General features: G+C 46.5%; 1 protein-coding gene across 1 annotated transcript in view; it reads right to left on the reverse strand.

Moving 5' to 3' along the window:
* LOC142200095 (fibrocystin-L-like) overlaps positions 1-16,291 on the reverse strand; it is a 178,476-nt gene that overhangs the window by 148,208 nt on the left and 13,977 nt on the right. Inside the window, exons 9-13 of the mRNA XM_075270159.1 lie at positions 15,507-15,549; positions 13,033-13,103; positions 9,821-9,931; positions 8,457-8,546; positions 128-390 (exon numbers count right to left, since the gene is read on the reverse strand). Coding sequence (XP_075126260.1) covers positions 128-390; positions 8,457-8,546; positions 9,821-9,931; positions 13,033-13,103; positions 15,507-15,549 — 578 coding nt within the window. The remainder of the gene's footprint in view (positions 1-127; positions 391-8,456; positions 8,547-9,820; positions 9,932-13,032; positions 13,104-15,506; positions 15,550-16,291) is intronic.

Genomic DNA, 16,291 nt, shown 5'->3' on the forward strand with positions numbered 1-16,291 from the left:
GTGGTATGATGTGGATTAAAATGATGTGAAAAAAACTTGCTATAAAATTGCTATGGGTATTTAAAAGGGTATTTTAGTTGATACCACAAGCCATATACTGCCATGTGATGTAGACTGATCCAATTACCTTTCTTGTAGGGTCACCGGACTCATTGAAGTACAGGGCATAATTACCCTCTCCCTTGATATAGAAATTATAATAATCTGTTTCCGGAGGCACAAAGAAACCAGAGAGCCGAGCGACAAAGGCATTGGGCTCCGAAGGCCAAGATACAGGTCCACCATCTAACCAAGAAGACCCAGCATAGCCTGTGGAGTTCTCATTCAAGTTTAGAGCATAGTCCAGATACATACTAATGTTCCACCGCTCCATCTTCAGTCCTCGGCTTCCTAAAAGTGAAGTATAATGTATTATCTCTCTATATTATAAAAATAAACTCCTGTATGTCTGTCTGTTCTTTATGCGTGACCAAACGAATGTACCGATCTTCACCAAATTTGGCACACAGATACTTCAGGTGTCCGGGAAGGCTTAAGATGAGACCCCAACTCGCTCGGACGTACTGTTCTGGAGATACAGCTTTCCCAAAACCCTGACCCCCCCATTAGCCAAAATAAACCTGCAAGTCTTTCACTCATATTCTAACTGCCATAAACACGATCACTCCACATGTACAATCCAATACTGATAACCAAACTGAGATAAATGCATCAGAGGATTAGATACACAGATCAGCACACAGTATCACATGTCAGACGATTAGTTACCCACGTCTGCACACAGTTCCACAAACCGAAAGATTAGATACGTGTGTCTGCACACAGTTCCACATGCCAGAGGATTAGATACGCGTATCTGCACAAAGTACCACACGCCAAAAGATTAGATACAAAAGATAGAAAAACACCGAGCACACTTTATAGTGTAGATAGTCGATTCACCTTTTTGGATAATTGTAATGAATGTACCAGACCTGGTGGCCTCTCACCTGGTTTGGTTGTGACAGCGTTCACAACTCCGTACTAAGGTGTATATGATACCAGGTATGGGGAGCAGCACGTCTCAAAGGCACCAGTTGTGTCAACTGGGAAACAGCAGTGGAAAAGGGCAGGACGGCGCTCACAGGTCCAATAGATTTTATTAATAAGAAGAATTGCACTTGAGTGCAATTCTTCTTATTAATAAAATCTATTGGACCTGTGAGCGCCGTCCTGCCCTTTTCCAAAAGATTAGATACGAGCGTCTGCACACAGTTCCACATGCCAGTGGATTAGATACATGCATCTACACAAAGTACCACATGCTGGAGGATTAGATACACAGGACAGCACATAGTATCACACAGCAGAGGATTAGATACATGTGTATGCACACAGTTCTACACACCAGAGGATTAGATACGCGCATCTGCACAAACTACTACATGCCAAAAGATTAGATACGCACGTCTGCACACAGTTCCACACACCAGAGGATTAAATATGCATGTCTGCACAGAGTACCACACGCCGGATGATTAGCTACACAAGTCGGCACACAGTATCACACTCCAGTGGATTAGATTCACAGGTCAGCATACAGTATCACATGCCAGAGGATTAGATACATGCATCTGCACAAGGTAACACACTACGGAGAATTAGAAACGCACGTCTGCCCAAAATAACACACGCCGAAAGATTGGATACATGCGTCTGCAGAGGATTAGATACACGCGTATGCACAAAGTACCACACGCTGGAGGATTATATACATGCGTCTGCACACAGTTCTACAAACCAGTTCTACACACCATATTTGGGTGCATACATTTATGACTGGTCAAAAAGGGACCAGATATTCAATATAGTGCAAGTGGTATGATAGATTTGGTGTAACTCACTAGGCACTAGCCTATTTAAAGGCTCCCAGGGTTGTCTGGCATTCATTTCTACAATGTATTGAAAAGCATTGTTCTATAAAACCATACTTCCCAACTTTTGAAAGAAAGAGGGACAAAATGTGTACTGTGCTGCTGCAAATTTAGCTCTGCCCACTTTTATGTTGACCCCACCCATTCGCATTCATTTTTCATGTGCCCCCACACAGTATAATCCTCCTACAGTCACCCGTAAATTATATGTCCCCCCTCCATCCTCCCTCCCCCCTCCATCTTTCCTCCAGTTTCAGGACACCGAATCCGTGAATGTCCCGCGGAATCTGGGACGGTGGGGAGGTAAGTAAAACAGACACTTGTCGATTAAGGACACCTCTTTCCAAGAACACATATAAAAGTACATACAACTGTGAAACACATACACATTAGATTGCTCTGTGTCCAAAAACACCCAGTCTACAATTCTATTTTTCCCATACGATGAACACAGTAGCAGGAAAAATCACCGTTTTTTCACTGTTTTACCTCCCCTAAAAATTTTGATAAAAAACGATCAAAGCAAAAGACATTCTCCAAATTATAAATAAATACAAGGCACATCTGGTACCACAAAAAAGATGCCTTCTGTATCCCTGTACACAGAAATTCTGTAAAAACAAAAGCCAAAAAAAAAAGAGGCACAAACACAGGTTTTCTCTAATTCCACCCCATTCTAAATATTTTTCCAGCTCCCCAGTACATTGTATGGAATATTTAGCCGCCCTTCAAAAATTAAGCCCTCATACGGCTTTGTGAACGTAAAAATAAAAAAGTTATGGCTTTTGGAAGGAGAGGAGTCAAAAACGAAATTCGAAACTCAAAAAATGCCTGAGGTGGGAGGGGGTTATGTGGGTTACACTAGGTTCACATTAACGTTCAGGTTTTCATTCATTGAGTCCACTTGGGGACCTCAAAAACGGAAACCCAATCTGCTCAAAAAGCAGTTACCTGCGGAAACCTGCGCACTCCATAGACTATAAAGGGGTCCGCTGCATTTTATATGCGGAATGGGGAATGGAATTCGTGAACGGAGACTGAGCATTAGTGTGAACCTAGACTTATTGGGTACAAAATGACTGAACAGTAATGGAAGATTATGTAGATAATCTGTTTTCCCTTAGCCCAAACAGCAGCACAAGATGGGGGTATTCCTGCCCCTGTGTACTGTTAGGACAGGTGGAACTTTTAATAAACTAACTAGTTACCCTCCCATAAAAGGTCCAGGAGACCTCCCCCTCCCTGTGTTAGTCTCCAAGTACCATACCGACTATAATAATTTATCCTTTAACAAGAAAGGGAGGGAGCTTTGTGCTGCTGTTTGGGCTAAGGGAAAACAGATTATCTACATAATCTTCCATTCCCCCTACGCCCAAACAGCAGCACAAGATGGGGATTTAACAAGTAATACCCCTTCTAGGGAGGGCGATCCTGACAAGCAGAGGTCAGGATAGAATAACCAAAAGATTTTGCCTTGGAAACATGCCAGTCTAACCTATAGTGTCTGGCGAACGTCAAGTGGGAAGACCAAGATGCAGCCGCACAGATTTGGTCTACTGAGAGGGACTGCCTCTCTGCCCATGATGCAGCCACCGACCTGGTAGCGTGGGCTCGCAAAAATTCCGGAACCTGCAGCCCTTGTGTCTGCAAGGCCACTGAGATGGCTTCTCTGATCCACCTTGACAGAGTAGGTTTGGACGCCTTAACACCTCTGTTGTGACCAAAAAAAATTGATGAGCAGGTTTTCTGACTTACGGAATGGGCCTGTTCGGTCCAGGTATATTTGCAATGTTCGCACAAGATCCAGACTGTGCATCTTCTCCTCCCACTCCGAGGAAGGAGAGGGGAAAAAAGTGGGCAAGGTTATAGTCTGGTTTATATTTTCCACTGACGGAACCTTGGGCAGAAAACCTTGAACAAACCTAAGCTGGACTCTGTCTGGAAAAAAGACTGTGTATGGCTCTGATGCCGCCAAGGCCTGGAGCTCACCCACTCGCTTGGCAGATGTGATTGCCAGCAAAAAGGTCACCTTCCAAGAGAGGTACTTGAAGTCCACTTCAGCTAAAGGTTCAAATGGAGGGCCACATAGCCCTTGCAGGACCGCAGCTAAGTCCCATTGGGGAGCCGGGGGCCGAACCGGGGGTCGGAGCCTGGAGGCCCCTTTCTGGAATTGCCTTATAAGAGGATTCTGAGACAGTCTAGTCCCCAATAGAGCGGATAACGCCGAGACATGTACTCTCAAGGTGGCTGGGGACAATCCCTTGTCCAACCCTTCTTGTAAAAACTCCAGGACTGATTCGATGGATGTTGTATCGCACTGCCTCCTGGCTCCCCAATCGTTAAATACTTGGGCGATCCTCTGGTAACTACGATTGGTTGAGTCCGCTCTAGAGTGGGCCAGTGTTCTTAAAACGGCCTGGGACAATCCTCTGTCTCCACGTACGGTGCGGTCAACCTCCAGGCAGTGAGGTTGAACCTGTCCAGATCCTGGCAGAGCTGACTGTTTAGAGTTACCAGGTTTTGGACACACGGAAGCCTCCAGTAGGTCCCTCGACTCATTAACATGAGGTGGGTAAACCATGCCCTTTTCGGCCAGAACGGCATGATGACAATGGCCGATGTCTGGTCCTGCCTGAGTTTTGCCAACACCCTGGGAATCATTGGAATGGGAGGAAAAACGTATACTAGTTTGAAGCTCCAGGGTATTGAAAGGGCATCGATCGCCAAGGGATTGCCGTCCCGGTACAGGGAGCAAAACCGTCCCACCTTGGCGTTGTGTTGGGTGGCCATCAGATCCACCTCGGGGAGACCCCATATCCTGGTAAGCTGTTGGAAAATTTCCGGGGACAGGGACCATTCGGCTGTTGTCACTAGTCCCCTGCTTAGTTGATCTGCCAGGACGTTGAGGTGGCCTTTGATATGTACCGCTGACAGCCGGGACAAATTCTTCTCCGCCCATGAAAATATCAGGTCGGTCACCCGCATCAAGGAGGGGGACCTGGTGCCCCCTTGTTTGTTGATATATTGGACGGCTGTAGAATTGTCTGTTCTTACTCTGACAGCCTTCCTTTGGAGATGGGGAGTCAGAGTCCGTAGTGCCAGAAAAACTGCCGTAAGTTCTCGCCAATTGGAGGAGCGAGTTCTCTCCTGCGGGTTCCATGTTCCCCGTATTAGGGTCTCCCCCAGATGAGCTCCCCAGCCTGTTAGGGAGGCATCTGTGGTCAACAGCGTCCAGGAGGTCTGGACCGTGGACCTCCCGTCTTTGAGTTGGGACCACCATTGTAGTGATCGACGGGCACTGATGGAAAGCTGGATAGGCTTCTGAAGTCCCATGGGACTGTGGTTCCATACTCTCAGGATCTCGAGTTGTAACGGGCGCATATGCCATAGAGCCCAGGAAACTGCCTCGATGGTCGCGGACATGAGACCTAGGACCTTCATCGCTGTCCTGATTGTAACCTTCCTGGTTCGGGATAGGTAGTGAACCGCTCAACCAATCTTCTCCTTTCGAGGAGAGGGCAGGGAGATCATCATACTGAGAGAATCCAGGTTGAACCCTAGGAATTGAATCCGGGTAGATGGAACCACTACTGACTTTTGCCAGTTTACTAGCCAGCCCAGTTCGCTTATAAATGCCACTGTGATGCTCAACTGCGTGGCGAGGAGCTCCCTTGACTGAGCTTTTATTAGCCAATCGTCTAGATATGGGACAATAAATATCCCCTGGAGGCGCAGGGCGGCTATGACCGGGGCCACTACCTTTGTAAAGGTGTGGGGGGCTGAAGTTATACCGAACGGGAGAGCTGTAAACTGGAAGTGATGTAATCTTCCATTTAGATATGTGGCAATCCGTAAATATTTTCTGTGTGGAGGATAGATAGGAATATGGAGGTATGCGTCCCTCAAATCCAAGGTGACGAATAGATCTCCTGGCTGCAGGAAAGGGAGAACCGACCTTATGGTCTCCATCCGGAACCGGACCTTGCGGATAAATTGATTTACATACCTTAGGTCGATAATCATGCGCCACCCTCCGGTCGATTTTGGCACTAGAAACACGGGTGAGTAAACGCCTTGCCCTTGTTCGTTTAGAGGGACGGGTTCCAATGCAGCCTTGTCGATATACTCCAACACAGATCTTTGCAGATGAAGTTGTCTGGTACCCTGAAGAGGGCGGGTCCTCCTGCATCTGTCTGGAGGAAGGGAAAGGAAGCTTATCTTGTAGCCTTCCCGTATAAGTTGGAGAACCCAAGGATCCTCGATATGATGGTGCCAGGCGGTTAAATGTAAGGAGAGACGACCCCCCACCTTGGCCCTGCAGGCAAGGGGATCGTGACAGTCAGAAGGTGGATCTCTTCTCACCACCACGGGAGGAACCTCGACCGCCTCTTGGGCCCGAGGGGCGCCTACGGAACTGGCCTCTAGACATGCCTCTGGAGGGGGCGTAGCCCCAAAAGGATCGTTGCCTGGATCCTGTGGACTGGGGCAGGTTCTTACCCTTTGAATCGGCCAGACCCTCCATTATCCGGTCGAGTTCGCTGCCAAATAGCAAGGCGCATAGATTAAACTTGGAGGCATTATCTGCCCTCCAGGGCTTAAGCCAAAGGGGGCGCCTTGCGGCGGTGGACAATGCCATGGATCTTGCGGCCAGCTTGACCTGGTAGAAGGCCGCCTCCGAGAGATAGACATGAGGGAAATATTTGTCATGGCCGACAGCAAGTCGTCCCGATGGACCCCGGAGTCAATATCTCTCTCCAGCTTAGAGATGTCTGACCGCAGTTTAGCGACTACCTCGCTAGCCGCAATGCCCACTGAGGCCTGTGCCGAGGAAGAGGCGTATATACGCCTCAGGGACCCCTCCGCCCTGCGATCCATCACATCTTGGAGGTTAGAGCCATCCTCCGCTGGTACTACCGTGCGCTTTGACAGTTTGGAGACGGCTATGTCAACCTTGGGCGGAGGGCCCCAGGAGCTGGATTGTGCCTCGGATAGGGGAAAAAGAGACCTAAAGCGTCTAGACGCAATGAATGGGCGTTCAGGGAACCGCCATTCAGCCTCCAGCCTTTTTACCAAGTCTGGGTCCGCCCTGAAGGCTCTGAGAGAGGTAGATGGAGCCTCCTCAGCCGCCTCCTCCAACTCCTTAGCCCGAACCACTCTTAGCAGTTTGGGCATCCTATCCACCGAGAATACCGGCTTAGATGGGTCCAGGTTGTCCTCTTCCGAGGATACCTCGTCCAAGATCTGGAGACCCTCCATCGGTGGGAGAGAAGGAGGCGAATCCAGGCGTGGTCTCTTGGACAATTGAGAGATTGAGAGTTTCATCTCTTTCATCGACTCCTCGACGAATTCCCTTACCCAACCGACCACGTCACGGACAGAAGTGTCTTCTGAGGGGGGACCCCGACACCCACGACAACATTGATAAGCGTAGCCATCAGGTAAGGGGACTTCGCATTTGGCGCAGGCAAGGTGGCGACGCTTACTGGAAGCCTTCCTTTTAGGGTTATCCGCCACTGAAGAGGAGGATGACATCTAAGGAAAAACATATTACTCATTATTTTCCTTACCTTTGCAGCCTCTACCCTCAGGGCCCACCAGGGGGCATACATCACCTTTGAAAGGAATTCAGAGCACCTGTAGTGTCAGGAAAATTTCTTCTACCTTCTGGTTGCCCAGGGAGAGTAGGAACCTGCAAGCTAAGCAGACAGGCAACCTACTCTGGGCAGACCAGGATTAAATAGGGAAAAAACGGGGGCGGGGCGGACCTTAGCTCCGCCCCTTCCATCCCCTCGGCCAGAGCCAGGATTGGGGGCACCATTCTACTCCTAGCCTAAGCTGGCTAGGAGGATGGAGAGAAGGGGGAACACTATCCCCTTAAATTTAGCCCAAAAGCGGGGTGGGAACGCTGCTCAAGCGCTCCCAAAGTCCGGCCGAGCGGGGAGGACGGTCCGCGCATGCGCGAACCGGATTCCCGCGCATGCGCGGGAAGAGCGGAAGTCCGCGGAGCACCGCTAGTAGTGCCCGCGGCGAAACAAGGAACTGCACATACAGTTCCTCCCCCGGCCGCCGGAAAAAACCTCCTCAGGCAGCGGGGAAGCCGGGAGCGTGTGGCGCCGCAGCAGAACAGAGATGCTGCCTCTCACCACCTCCCCCCCCCCGGGGGCCGCGCCAGACCGGGGAAGGGAGGAGGCGCCGTCTGGAAAACAAAGAAAGCCCCAAACCCCAGGTAAGACCCGACAGCAGCAGCACAAGATGGGGGGGGGGGGCTAGAAAAGGGAGATTTCCTCCACAAAAAAGAAAGGAATGTGTGGGAGAGGAGGAGACCTCTCCCTCCACCTGTCCTGGTAACAGGACAGAAAAAAACACAGGGAGGGGGAGGTCTCCTGGACCTTTTATGGGAGGGTAACTAGTTAGTTTATTAAAAGTTCCACCTGTCCTAACAGTACACAGGGGCAGGAATACCCCCATCTTGTGCTGCTGTTTGGGCGTAGGGGGAATTGAGAATTTTACTATACATAAGATATTAAGCTATATAGTATATACCTGGGAATAAAGAGGGCAGGACAAGCGGCCGTTTCGGACTCTTGCAAGTGATTTTTGTATCTGTTAATCCAAGAACTTGGCATTCCTGACCTGTAATACAATGAAATTGAACAAAACTGTAAGTAATATCCATTCATCTCAGTAGTATTAGAGTAGGACTCGATCGAGTAGGTATTTGATTGAATACTACGGTATTTGAAATACTCGTATTCGGTCGAATACCACGCGGTAAACGTAAAAGGAGTATATAATGTGGTATTAGACCGAGAACGAGTATTTCGAGTACCATAGTATTTGATCAAATACCTACTCAATCGAATACTACTTGCTCATCTCTATGGCTGAGTTATATTTTTGTTTCTACAGCTCTATGAGTCTCCATGATTACAGACTACAAACAACCTTGTGTTGTCAGATCCTACAGTCTTCCATCTGTCCCCTATATCTCTTGTGCATAATTTTAGTACATTACCAGAATTAGGGGACAGATGAAAGGTGTATTACAGAGTTTGTTTGCAGCCTGTTAGCATAGATGCAATCATCTGCCTTGGAACTATAGACACAAATTGGTAGGAAATTTTTTTATCATTTTTAAAATGTATTCATTTTTAATTTTAGGCACTGATAATTGGATGAGGGGTGTGTGGACAAATCTTTGTTTTATTTAACTTACTCTTCCATTTCTGCAACTCTGTAAAGAATACAAAAAGTCATCTATTGCTACTTGGAAACTGTCAACAAGCAGATCAGCTGCTGTTGATGGAAGTACCCTGGAATCAATATGATAATCCAGTTACACAGTCCAGTCATATTAATGTGACCACCGCCTACTTGTGACGTCAACGTTAAATAACCAATCGCAGAAGGCACGTGTCATCAGCCATCTGGGTGCACTCATCATTGTGGAAGTCACGATGGACAAACACAAGTATGCATCTATCCTTGCAGACCATGTTCACCCCTACATGTGAATTGTTTTTCCTCAGGATGATGGCATCTACCAGCAGGACAATATGATGTGTCATAAAGCTCGCAGTGTACGTGTGTGGTTTGAGGAGCACCAGGATGAGTTTACCGTACTCCCTTGTCAAGCAAATTCCCCAGACTTGAACCCAATTGAGAATCTGTTGGACCACCTCAATTGGGTTGGTCACGCCATGGATGCTCAACCGTGTCACCTAGCACAGCTGGCCACGGCACTGGAGTCAGCATGGCTCAACATCCCAGTGAACATCATCACATCCCCTCTCTTCCTGCACGTCTCGCAGCGGTCCGCTCTGCCAAAGGGGGTGATTCTGGGATTTTGACAGGTTTCACATTAATTTGACTGGACTGTGTATAATAAAGCCACAAAATTCACTCACCTCCTACAAGGACTCTAGCAGGAGCGTCTGTTTGATCAAAGTACCGTCCAGATATTGTGATTATTGTACCGCCTTCTATACTTCCAGTGGAGGGAAAAATCCCAGTAATCTCTAGAAAAGGAACAAGATGCAAGACATGAATATAATGGGATCATTTGTGCTCCCATATTGTTTTTACTCTGTATTTTACATATGTTCCATGGATTCTTCTGGCATATATGCCAAATGCATCCATATGTCTAATCTACCCAATGTATGACATAAGAGTCTCCTTTTGGTACATGTTGGCATACACATTTTTCACACTACAGAAAACCATATTTTTACCGTTTCTAATGTTGATTGCCTATCCTTAGGATTGGTCATCAATATTAGATCTGCGAGCATCCGACAGCCAAGACCCTAGCAGACCAGCTGTTCAGGGACAGTGTAGCACCCTCTCACTTGCCATATGGTTTATAGTTTTAAAGTTGTAGTTACTGCAATTCCATTCCATAGACTTCAATATGGCAATACTGCAATACCCAAACCTGCCACTACAAATTGTACGAGTACAACTTCTGTCATGTAAAATTTGTGCCATTTTCGCTATTGTACGCTGGTCATGCCACAGTTTAAGCAAATGGGTGTTGTGTGGGTCATAAATGGGTAAGACCAGGTGGGACCTGACATATCAATGATTACTTACATAGTTGCACCGCATGATTTGGAGAGGATGCCAGAGACTGCCTGCCCCCCTCCTGTAGTTGTCCTGGTTCTCCCCTCCCTTTCCCCTCTTACTAGGGTTCTGGTGTAGGCACATCCCCATTGTTCGTATTAATGGGGGGGTCCCATGGGTGACATGGTGGTATTTTCCCCAGGGGTGTTGTATGTCCCAAATGGCTCTCCCACTTATGACATGCATGGCTATGGGCTCACCTCTCTCCCCGGCCTGTTTTCCTAATTAACTTTTCGCAAAAATAAAAAAAAAAATATTTTTTAGATGCATTACATCCTAATTGTTTGTTTTTATTATAATGTTGCCACATTATCACTATGTTAGTCACAGCTGGAGGGTGGTGTTCAACAGCAATTGAATAGCGGGTAAGGCATATTGCAGACTGGGAGTCCAGTGCAGGGCATACAGCACGAATGATTCATGCGGGCAGTGCGCGGCAAGCACACGGAGCCCATTATATGCTATGGGGTCCGTGTGTTTAACTGTCCAGCGCCTGCAGTTGCGCTGGTATTCCGTTCGGGGGGGACCTCCTGTGGACTCCTTCCAGACGGGAGGCAGGCACTAATGTGAATCGGCCCTTAAAGCTGCAGTCGACCTTTTGCCCATAACGGAATATTGTCATCAGGTGATTCTATTTCAAGGGGTGTGCATATGAGGTAAGGGTGTTGTCTATGGGGGGAAGGGGGGGTTGAGTTTAGTCCAGGCAGTCCCAGAAAATTGGAGTAAATAATCCCAAAATGTACTCCAGCAGCTGGGGCCGGTTTCTGTTTCTGGTATATGGATTACACTAGATGCTTCACAATGAGGCTAAGTTCACACCAGGATTTTGAAGCAGATACGGCCTCAAAATCCTGACCATAAAGACAGCTCCCATTGAAATCAATGGGAGCCACTCAGGAGTTTTTCCGGGAGCCGTTTCTGGAAAAAAGAAGCGACATGCTCATTCTTCAGACTGAGCCGCCTCGCGATTCGACCTGAAGACACTCCCTCCTCCGGACTAGTCCCATTCATTGGGCCTAATCCAGAGCGGAGTACACAACTGACTGTCGGTGCAGTGCAACAGCTTTCAGTCGCGGCTACCCGGTTTTTGGATCCAAACCTGAGGCGGAGCTGAGCACTGCACCGGCATCCAGTTGCGCACTCTGCCCCGGATTAGGTCCAATGAATGGGCCTAGTTCAGAGGAGGGAGTGTCTTCAGACCGAATCACGAGCCAAAACATCCTGAAGAATGAGCACCTCGCTTCTTTTTCCGGGAGCCGGCTTTTGAAAAAGCTCCTGAACGGCTTCCATTGATTTCAATGGGAGCTGTCTTTTAGGTCAGGATTTTGAGGCGAATACGGCCTCAAAATCCTGACCAAAAACTCTATGTGAATTTACCCTTATAAAACAAAACATCTCCAGCCTCTTCAGAATTCATTCGAATGCCTGGGATGGATATGTACACCAGTTTGGAACTGACCTAGATTTCCATTATAACGTAAACCAGAAAACTGGCATGGGTTATAGTAAAGATGTGGAGCCGAGGCGCCCCCAAGCACAAACTCCACTCCCTGCTCCAGTCCCCACACACACACACACACACACATTTGCACAATGTGGCAAGCGAGATGCAAGAAAGGCACAGGGCATATGTATGCCGCAATATAATCCATCTACAGCAGAAAACTGGCACAGACGGATTGATAAATTCCCCCAAGTGAATGTGCCCCATACAGTACATACATATATATTTTCTATACAATGGATATACAGTACAGTATATGTGTGAGATATGGAACTCCATGGCATGCACTTGAATATATTTGGTCTTCAAACCTCTTCCTCACCAGCTTAATGGACATGTGTTAAACAAATATTTTGGGAATATTATGTCACATATAGTTGTATATATCTGAACTATATATTCTGTGTAACCAACAGGGGATCTTTTTTGCCATACAGTATTTTTGCAATTTAGCAAAATAGAGAGGTGTGTAAGGGGGCGTTCACACTAGCTGTGTCCGTACATTTTGCATTGATTTAAATGGGACATCATGTGCGTTCTTTAAAGTCCGTGTCTATCCTTAAGTGTCCGTTCACAAAGATGTCTGACTTTTCAAGCGGACAGAAAAAACCTATGTCGGGTTTTTCTGTCCGCTTGAAAAGTCGGACATCTTTACAAGTGGACAGTGAAGGAAGGGCACGGAGTGGAAAAGAAAGCACCCGATCGCCATTTAAATGAATGACAAGTGTCACGCACACAGCTAGTGTCCGCTCCTAGTGTCCGTGGCAGATTTTGAACGGACACTAGGAGCGGACACTACCTGTCGGACACTGACTGTAGTGTGAACGCCCCCTAACCAGACTCAAACTGAGTCCCATTTTGTGGAGGTTTATCATAAGCTAGGCCCCTTTTTCGAGGTAGGATACGCCTGAATTTTGGAACAGTTGTCAAGTATGTGAAAATGACCTAATGTAAATCCATATTTCATCCATATAAATCCGTATTTGTTACCTGCGTACGTCTGGTACATGGCAATTTTATTCAGGGAAGACACAAAATACGTGGCCAAGTCTGGTAAACTCCTGGAACAGAAGAAGAAGCCATAGTTATATTACATTACTTAGTATGGCGGAGCTTGCACGAGGACAAAATGGCGTCTGAACCCAGCGGTGTAAAATATACTTACAATATGAAGCTGAAGACTGAGCAGTTGTCCATAGCAACCAGGTTGAAGCTTGGTTGCTAGGGGCAACTGCACCACTTTTCCTCAGCATTAGTTTGCTAAGGAACTTCATGAGGGACTTTTAGCCTTTAAAAATGGAAAACTTAACTTGATTTGAAGGAACTTAAAGGCAAAGTCATAGTGAGGGGGGCGGGTGAGGCGCGTGCCCAACCCCTCATTTATCTAAACTGTCTTTGTTGCCCATAGAAACCTTTTGTTTTTGTTTTTTAACTGCTGTGGTAAAATGAAAGCTGCTCTGTGATTGGTTGCTATCTCCACCATTGCTTCATGTCTGGTGCTGGGCCTACAGAGAAGGAGAGGGGGGTTCCCGGTTCCAACCCTTCAGGCCCTGAATTAGGTAAAATTGTCACATTTAACCACTTCAGTACCGGGCCAATTTGATGTCCAGGACCAGACACATTTTCGGGTTTTTGTATGTGCGGTTTTGAGGGCTGTAACGTTTTTCTCATATGTCTCATTCTACTAATTTTTGCGTCTTTTTTTCGGGGACACATAGGGCTTTATTTTTATGTTGTTTTTATTTTCGAATGTGTTTTCATTTTTTTTATATCCGGGAAAATATAAACACAATGGGAGGGAAATTGTGTCTGGTTTTCACTTTTTTTTTTTTAGTTTAATAACACAAAGCGCTACTGAAAAACTTTATATAATAGTTTTTCCTCTCCATTACGGTAAATTTTATTTTGTATGGTGTTGTCGAGGGTGTGGCTATAACCTTTAATAACGGCGTTTTATTAGCGTATTATTTTGTTTTTTTACTTCCTTTTTTTTTTTTTTTTTTTGTTAGGGAGGCTGATTTCTCCTATAACTGGGGCTGGTACATGTAGCCTCAGTTGCAGGAGGAATCCAGCCTCCTGCACACTGTTCTTTACACTTACAGAGCTGATCTGGGTCCTGTAAGACCCAGCAGCTCTGATGAGATGCTGAGCCCGGCGGATCATGTGACACGCATCATGGCGGCACCCATATCCGTGTATACAGGCCCCATTGAGCGCTGTATACACAGCAATCGAGAAGGCAGGGACGGGAATAAACCTTCTCTGCCTTCTCTCTTGGAGCTCCAGATGAAGTTACAGCCGGCTCCCAACTTTAGCAGCTGCACGATTTTGTTCAGCTGCTGTGTTCTGACTGGACGTACCGGCACGTCCTGTCAGAATAAGGCAACCACTTCCCGGACGTTTATAGTCTATGAGTGGTCCGGAAGTGGTTAAAATCCTTCTGAGATGTTTCCAAAAAAAATTTAACCACTTCAGTACCAGGCTATTTTGTGGTCCAGGACCAGACACATTTTTGGGTTATTTGTATGTGCGGTTTTGAGGGCTGTAACATTTTTATCATTTGCATTATTCAAATAATTTGTAATGTTGTTTTTTTATGTGTCCCCATAAGATCATAATAGACCTTTTAGGGATATCTAATCACTGTTTTGGGGAGGGAGCTGATTTCCCATGTAACTGGGGCTTGTACATTTAGCCCCAGTTGCAGGAGGAATACAGCCCATGTAGGACCCAGCAGTTCTAACACACGCTGATCCCAATGGATCACGTGATCACTCGGTCAGAGGGCAGCCACATCAATGAGCACTGTATACACAGTGATTGGGAAGGCACGGAAGTTAATAAACCTTCCCTGCCTTCTCTCTGGGAGCTCCGGCCGAAGTTACAGCCGGCTCTCTGTTTCAGCAGCTGCACAATTTTGTGCAGTTGCTGAAATGTGCTTGGATGTATCGTATGTACTTGCAGAACAAGGCAACCACTTCCGGAGGTAAAAACCCAATGGGTTGTCCGGAAGTGGTTAAACTTTTTATGACTCATATGCCAGAAACCTGGTGCACAAGACATGATAAATTCCCCCCATAGCATCTAAAGAAAACATATAAATTTGATACAGAGCACAAATGCCTGTTTTTTTTGGCAAATTGCGGCAGAATTCTAACTCATATCCATCAGTAAATTTGCCCAAGTGTACCAGCTCTGCCCCAGGTACAGACTGGCATATCCATCACACACGGATCACAGCGTAATGCTAGGTTCACACTACCGTTTGGGTTTCAGCTCTTTGGGTCCACTTCCCTGTCCGCTATTATGGACTTTTCTCTCTGTTGATTTTAAGCAGTCAGGGTCTCATACAGAGACTCAAATACTAGTATGAACCTAGTCAGTCTTACTACATATTTATTTAAAAGATGCAACATTGTTTTCATTGCTATTTTCTACTATTATGATATTAAACATGGACTAACCTTCCATATTTACCCTCCACGATAAAACTGATATTCAGATGTCCTATGGGAAAATAAGCAATACAATTAGCAGGCTCTTGTACAAGGCACTCCAGTGAATCCCATCCACACCTTGTGAAAAAATACATGCTGCGGTCACGTTGCAATTTCCAAAACCATTGCAGTTTTGTAAATCTCATCTTGTCAATTATACCTTAAGAAACGCCTGCAGTATTGCAGGGAATGAAACAGTCTTGGGAACTTTTGTTGGTGGTAGCAGCTACTGGGTACATGGCTCAACAGCATCTGCATTGGTCTCAACTTGGTCCCCAGTTATTGCAGTAGGGCTGCTGCGCCACAGTTTCCCTTTTCAGCCAGAACTGGACACAAGAACAACTTCTGTGCTCTGCAAGACCCGGACAATTTTAGGAGTTGTGCAAGATTGCCTTTAGCCTACCAGGATAATTATCTCCAACCTCCCTTTTTTGGTCTCTTTATCCTTGAGGCTAAGACCCCACGTAGTGAGCCACAGCCAAAAAACACTGCGAAAAAGACTACAGAAGAAATGCTTTGCACTTTTTTTCACAGCATTTTTCACAGTAAATCCTGAGTAAGTTTTCCTCTTTGGACCTCAATGTGGGTTATGAATCAACAGCAAATCAGTTTCTTGCTCCCATTTCGGTGCGGTTTTGCAATGCAGGAGTAAAACTTGTGACAATAAACCAGCTGGATTTAATTCTAAATTGCTAAATGAATAATCAAGTTGGTTCCGTGCTGACAAATATCAGACCAGACCATCTATATGA

This window comes from Leptodactylus fuscus, chromosome 4, assembly GCF_031893055.1.
Source record: "Leptodactylus fuscus isolate aLepFus1 chromosome 4, aLepFus1.hap2, whole genome shotgun sequence".
Lineage (NCBI taxonomy): Eukaryota > Metazoa > Chordata > Amphibia > Anura > Leptodactylidae > Leptodactylus > Leptodactylus fuscus.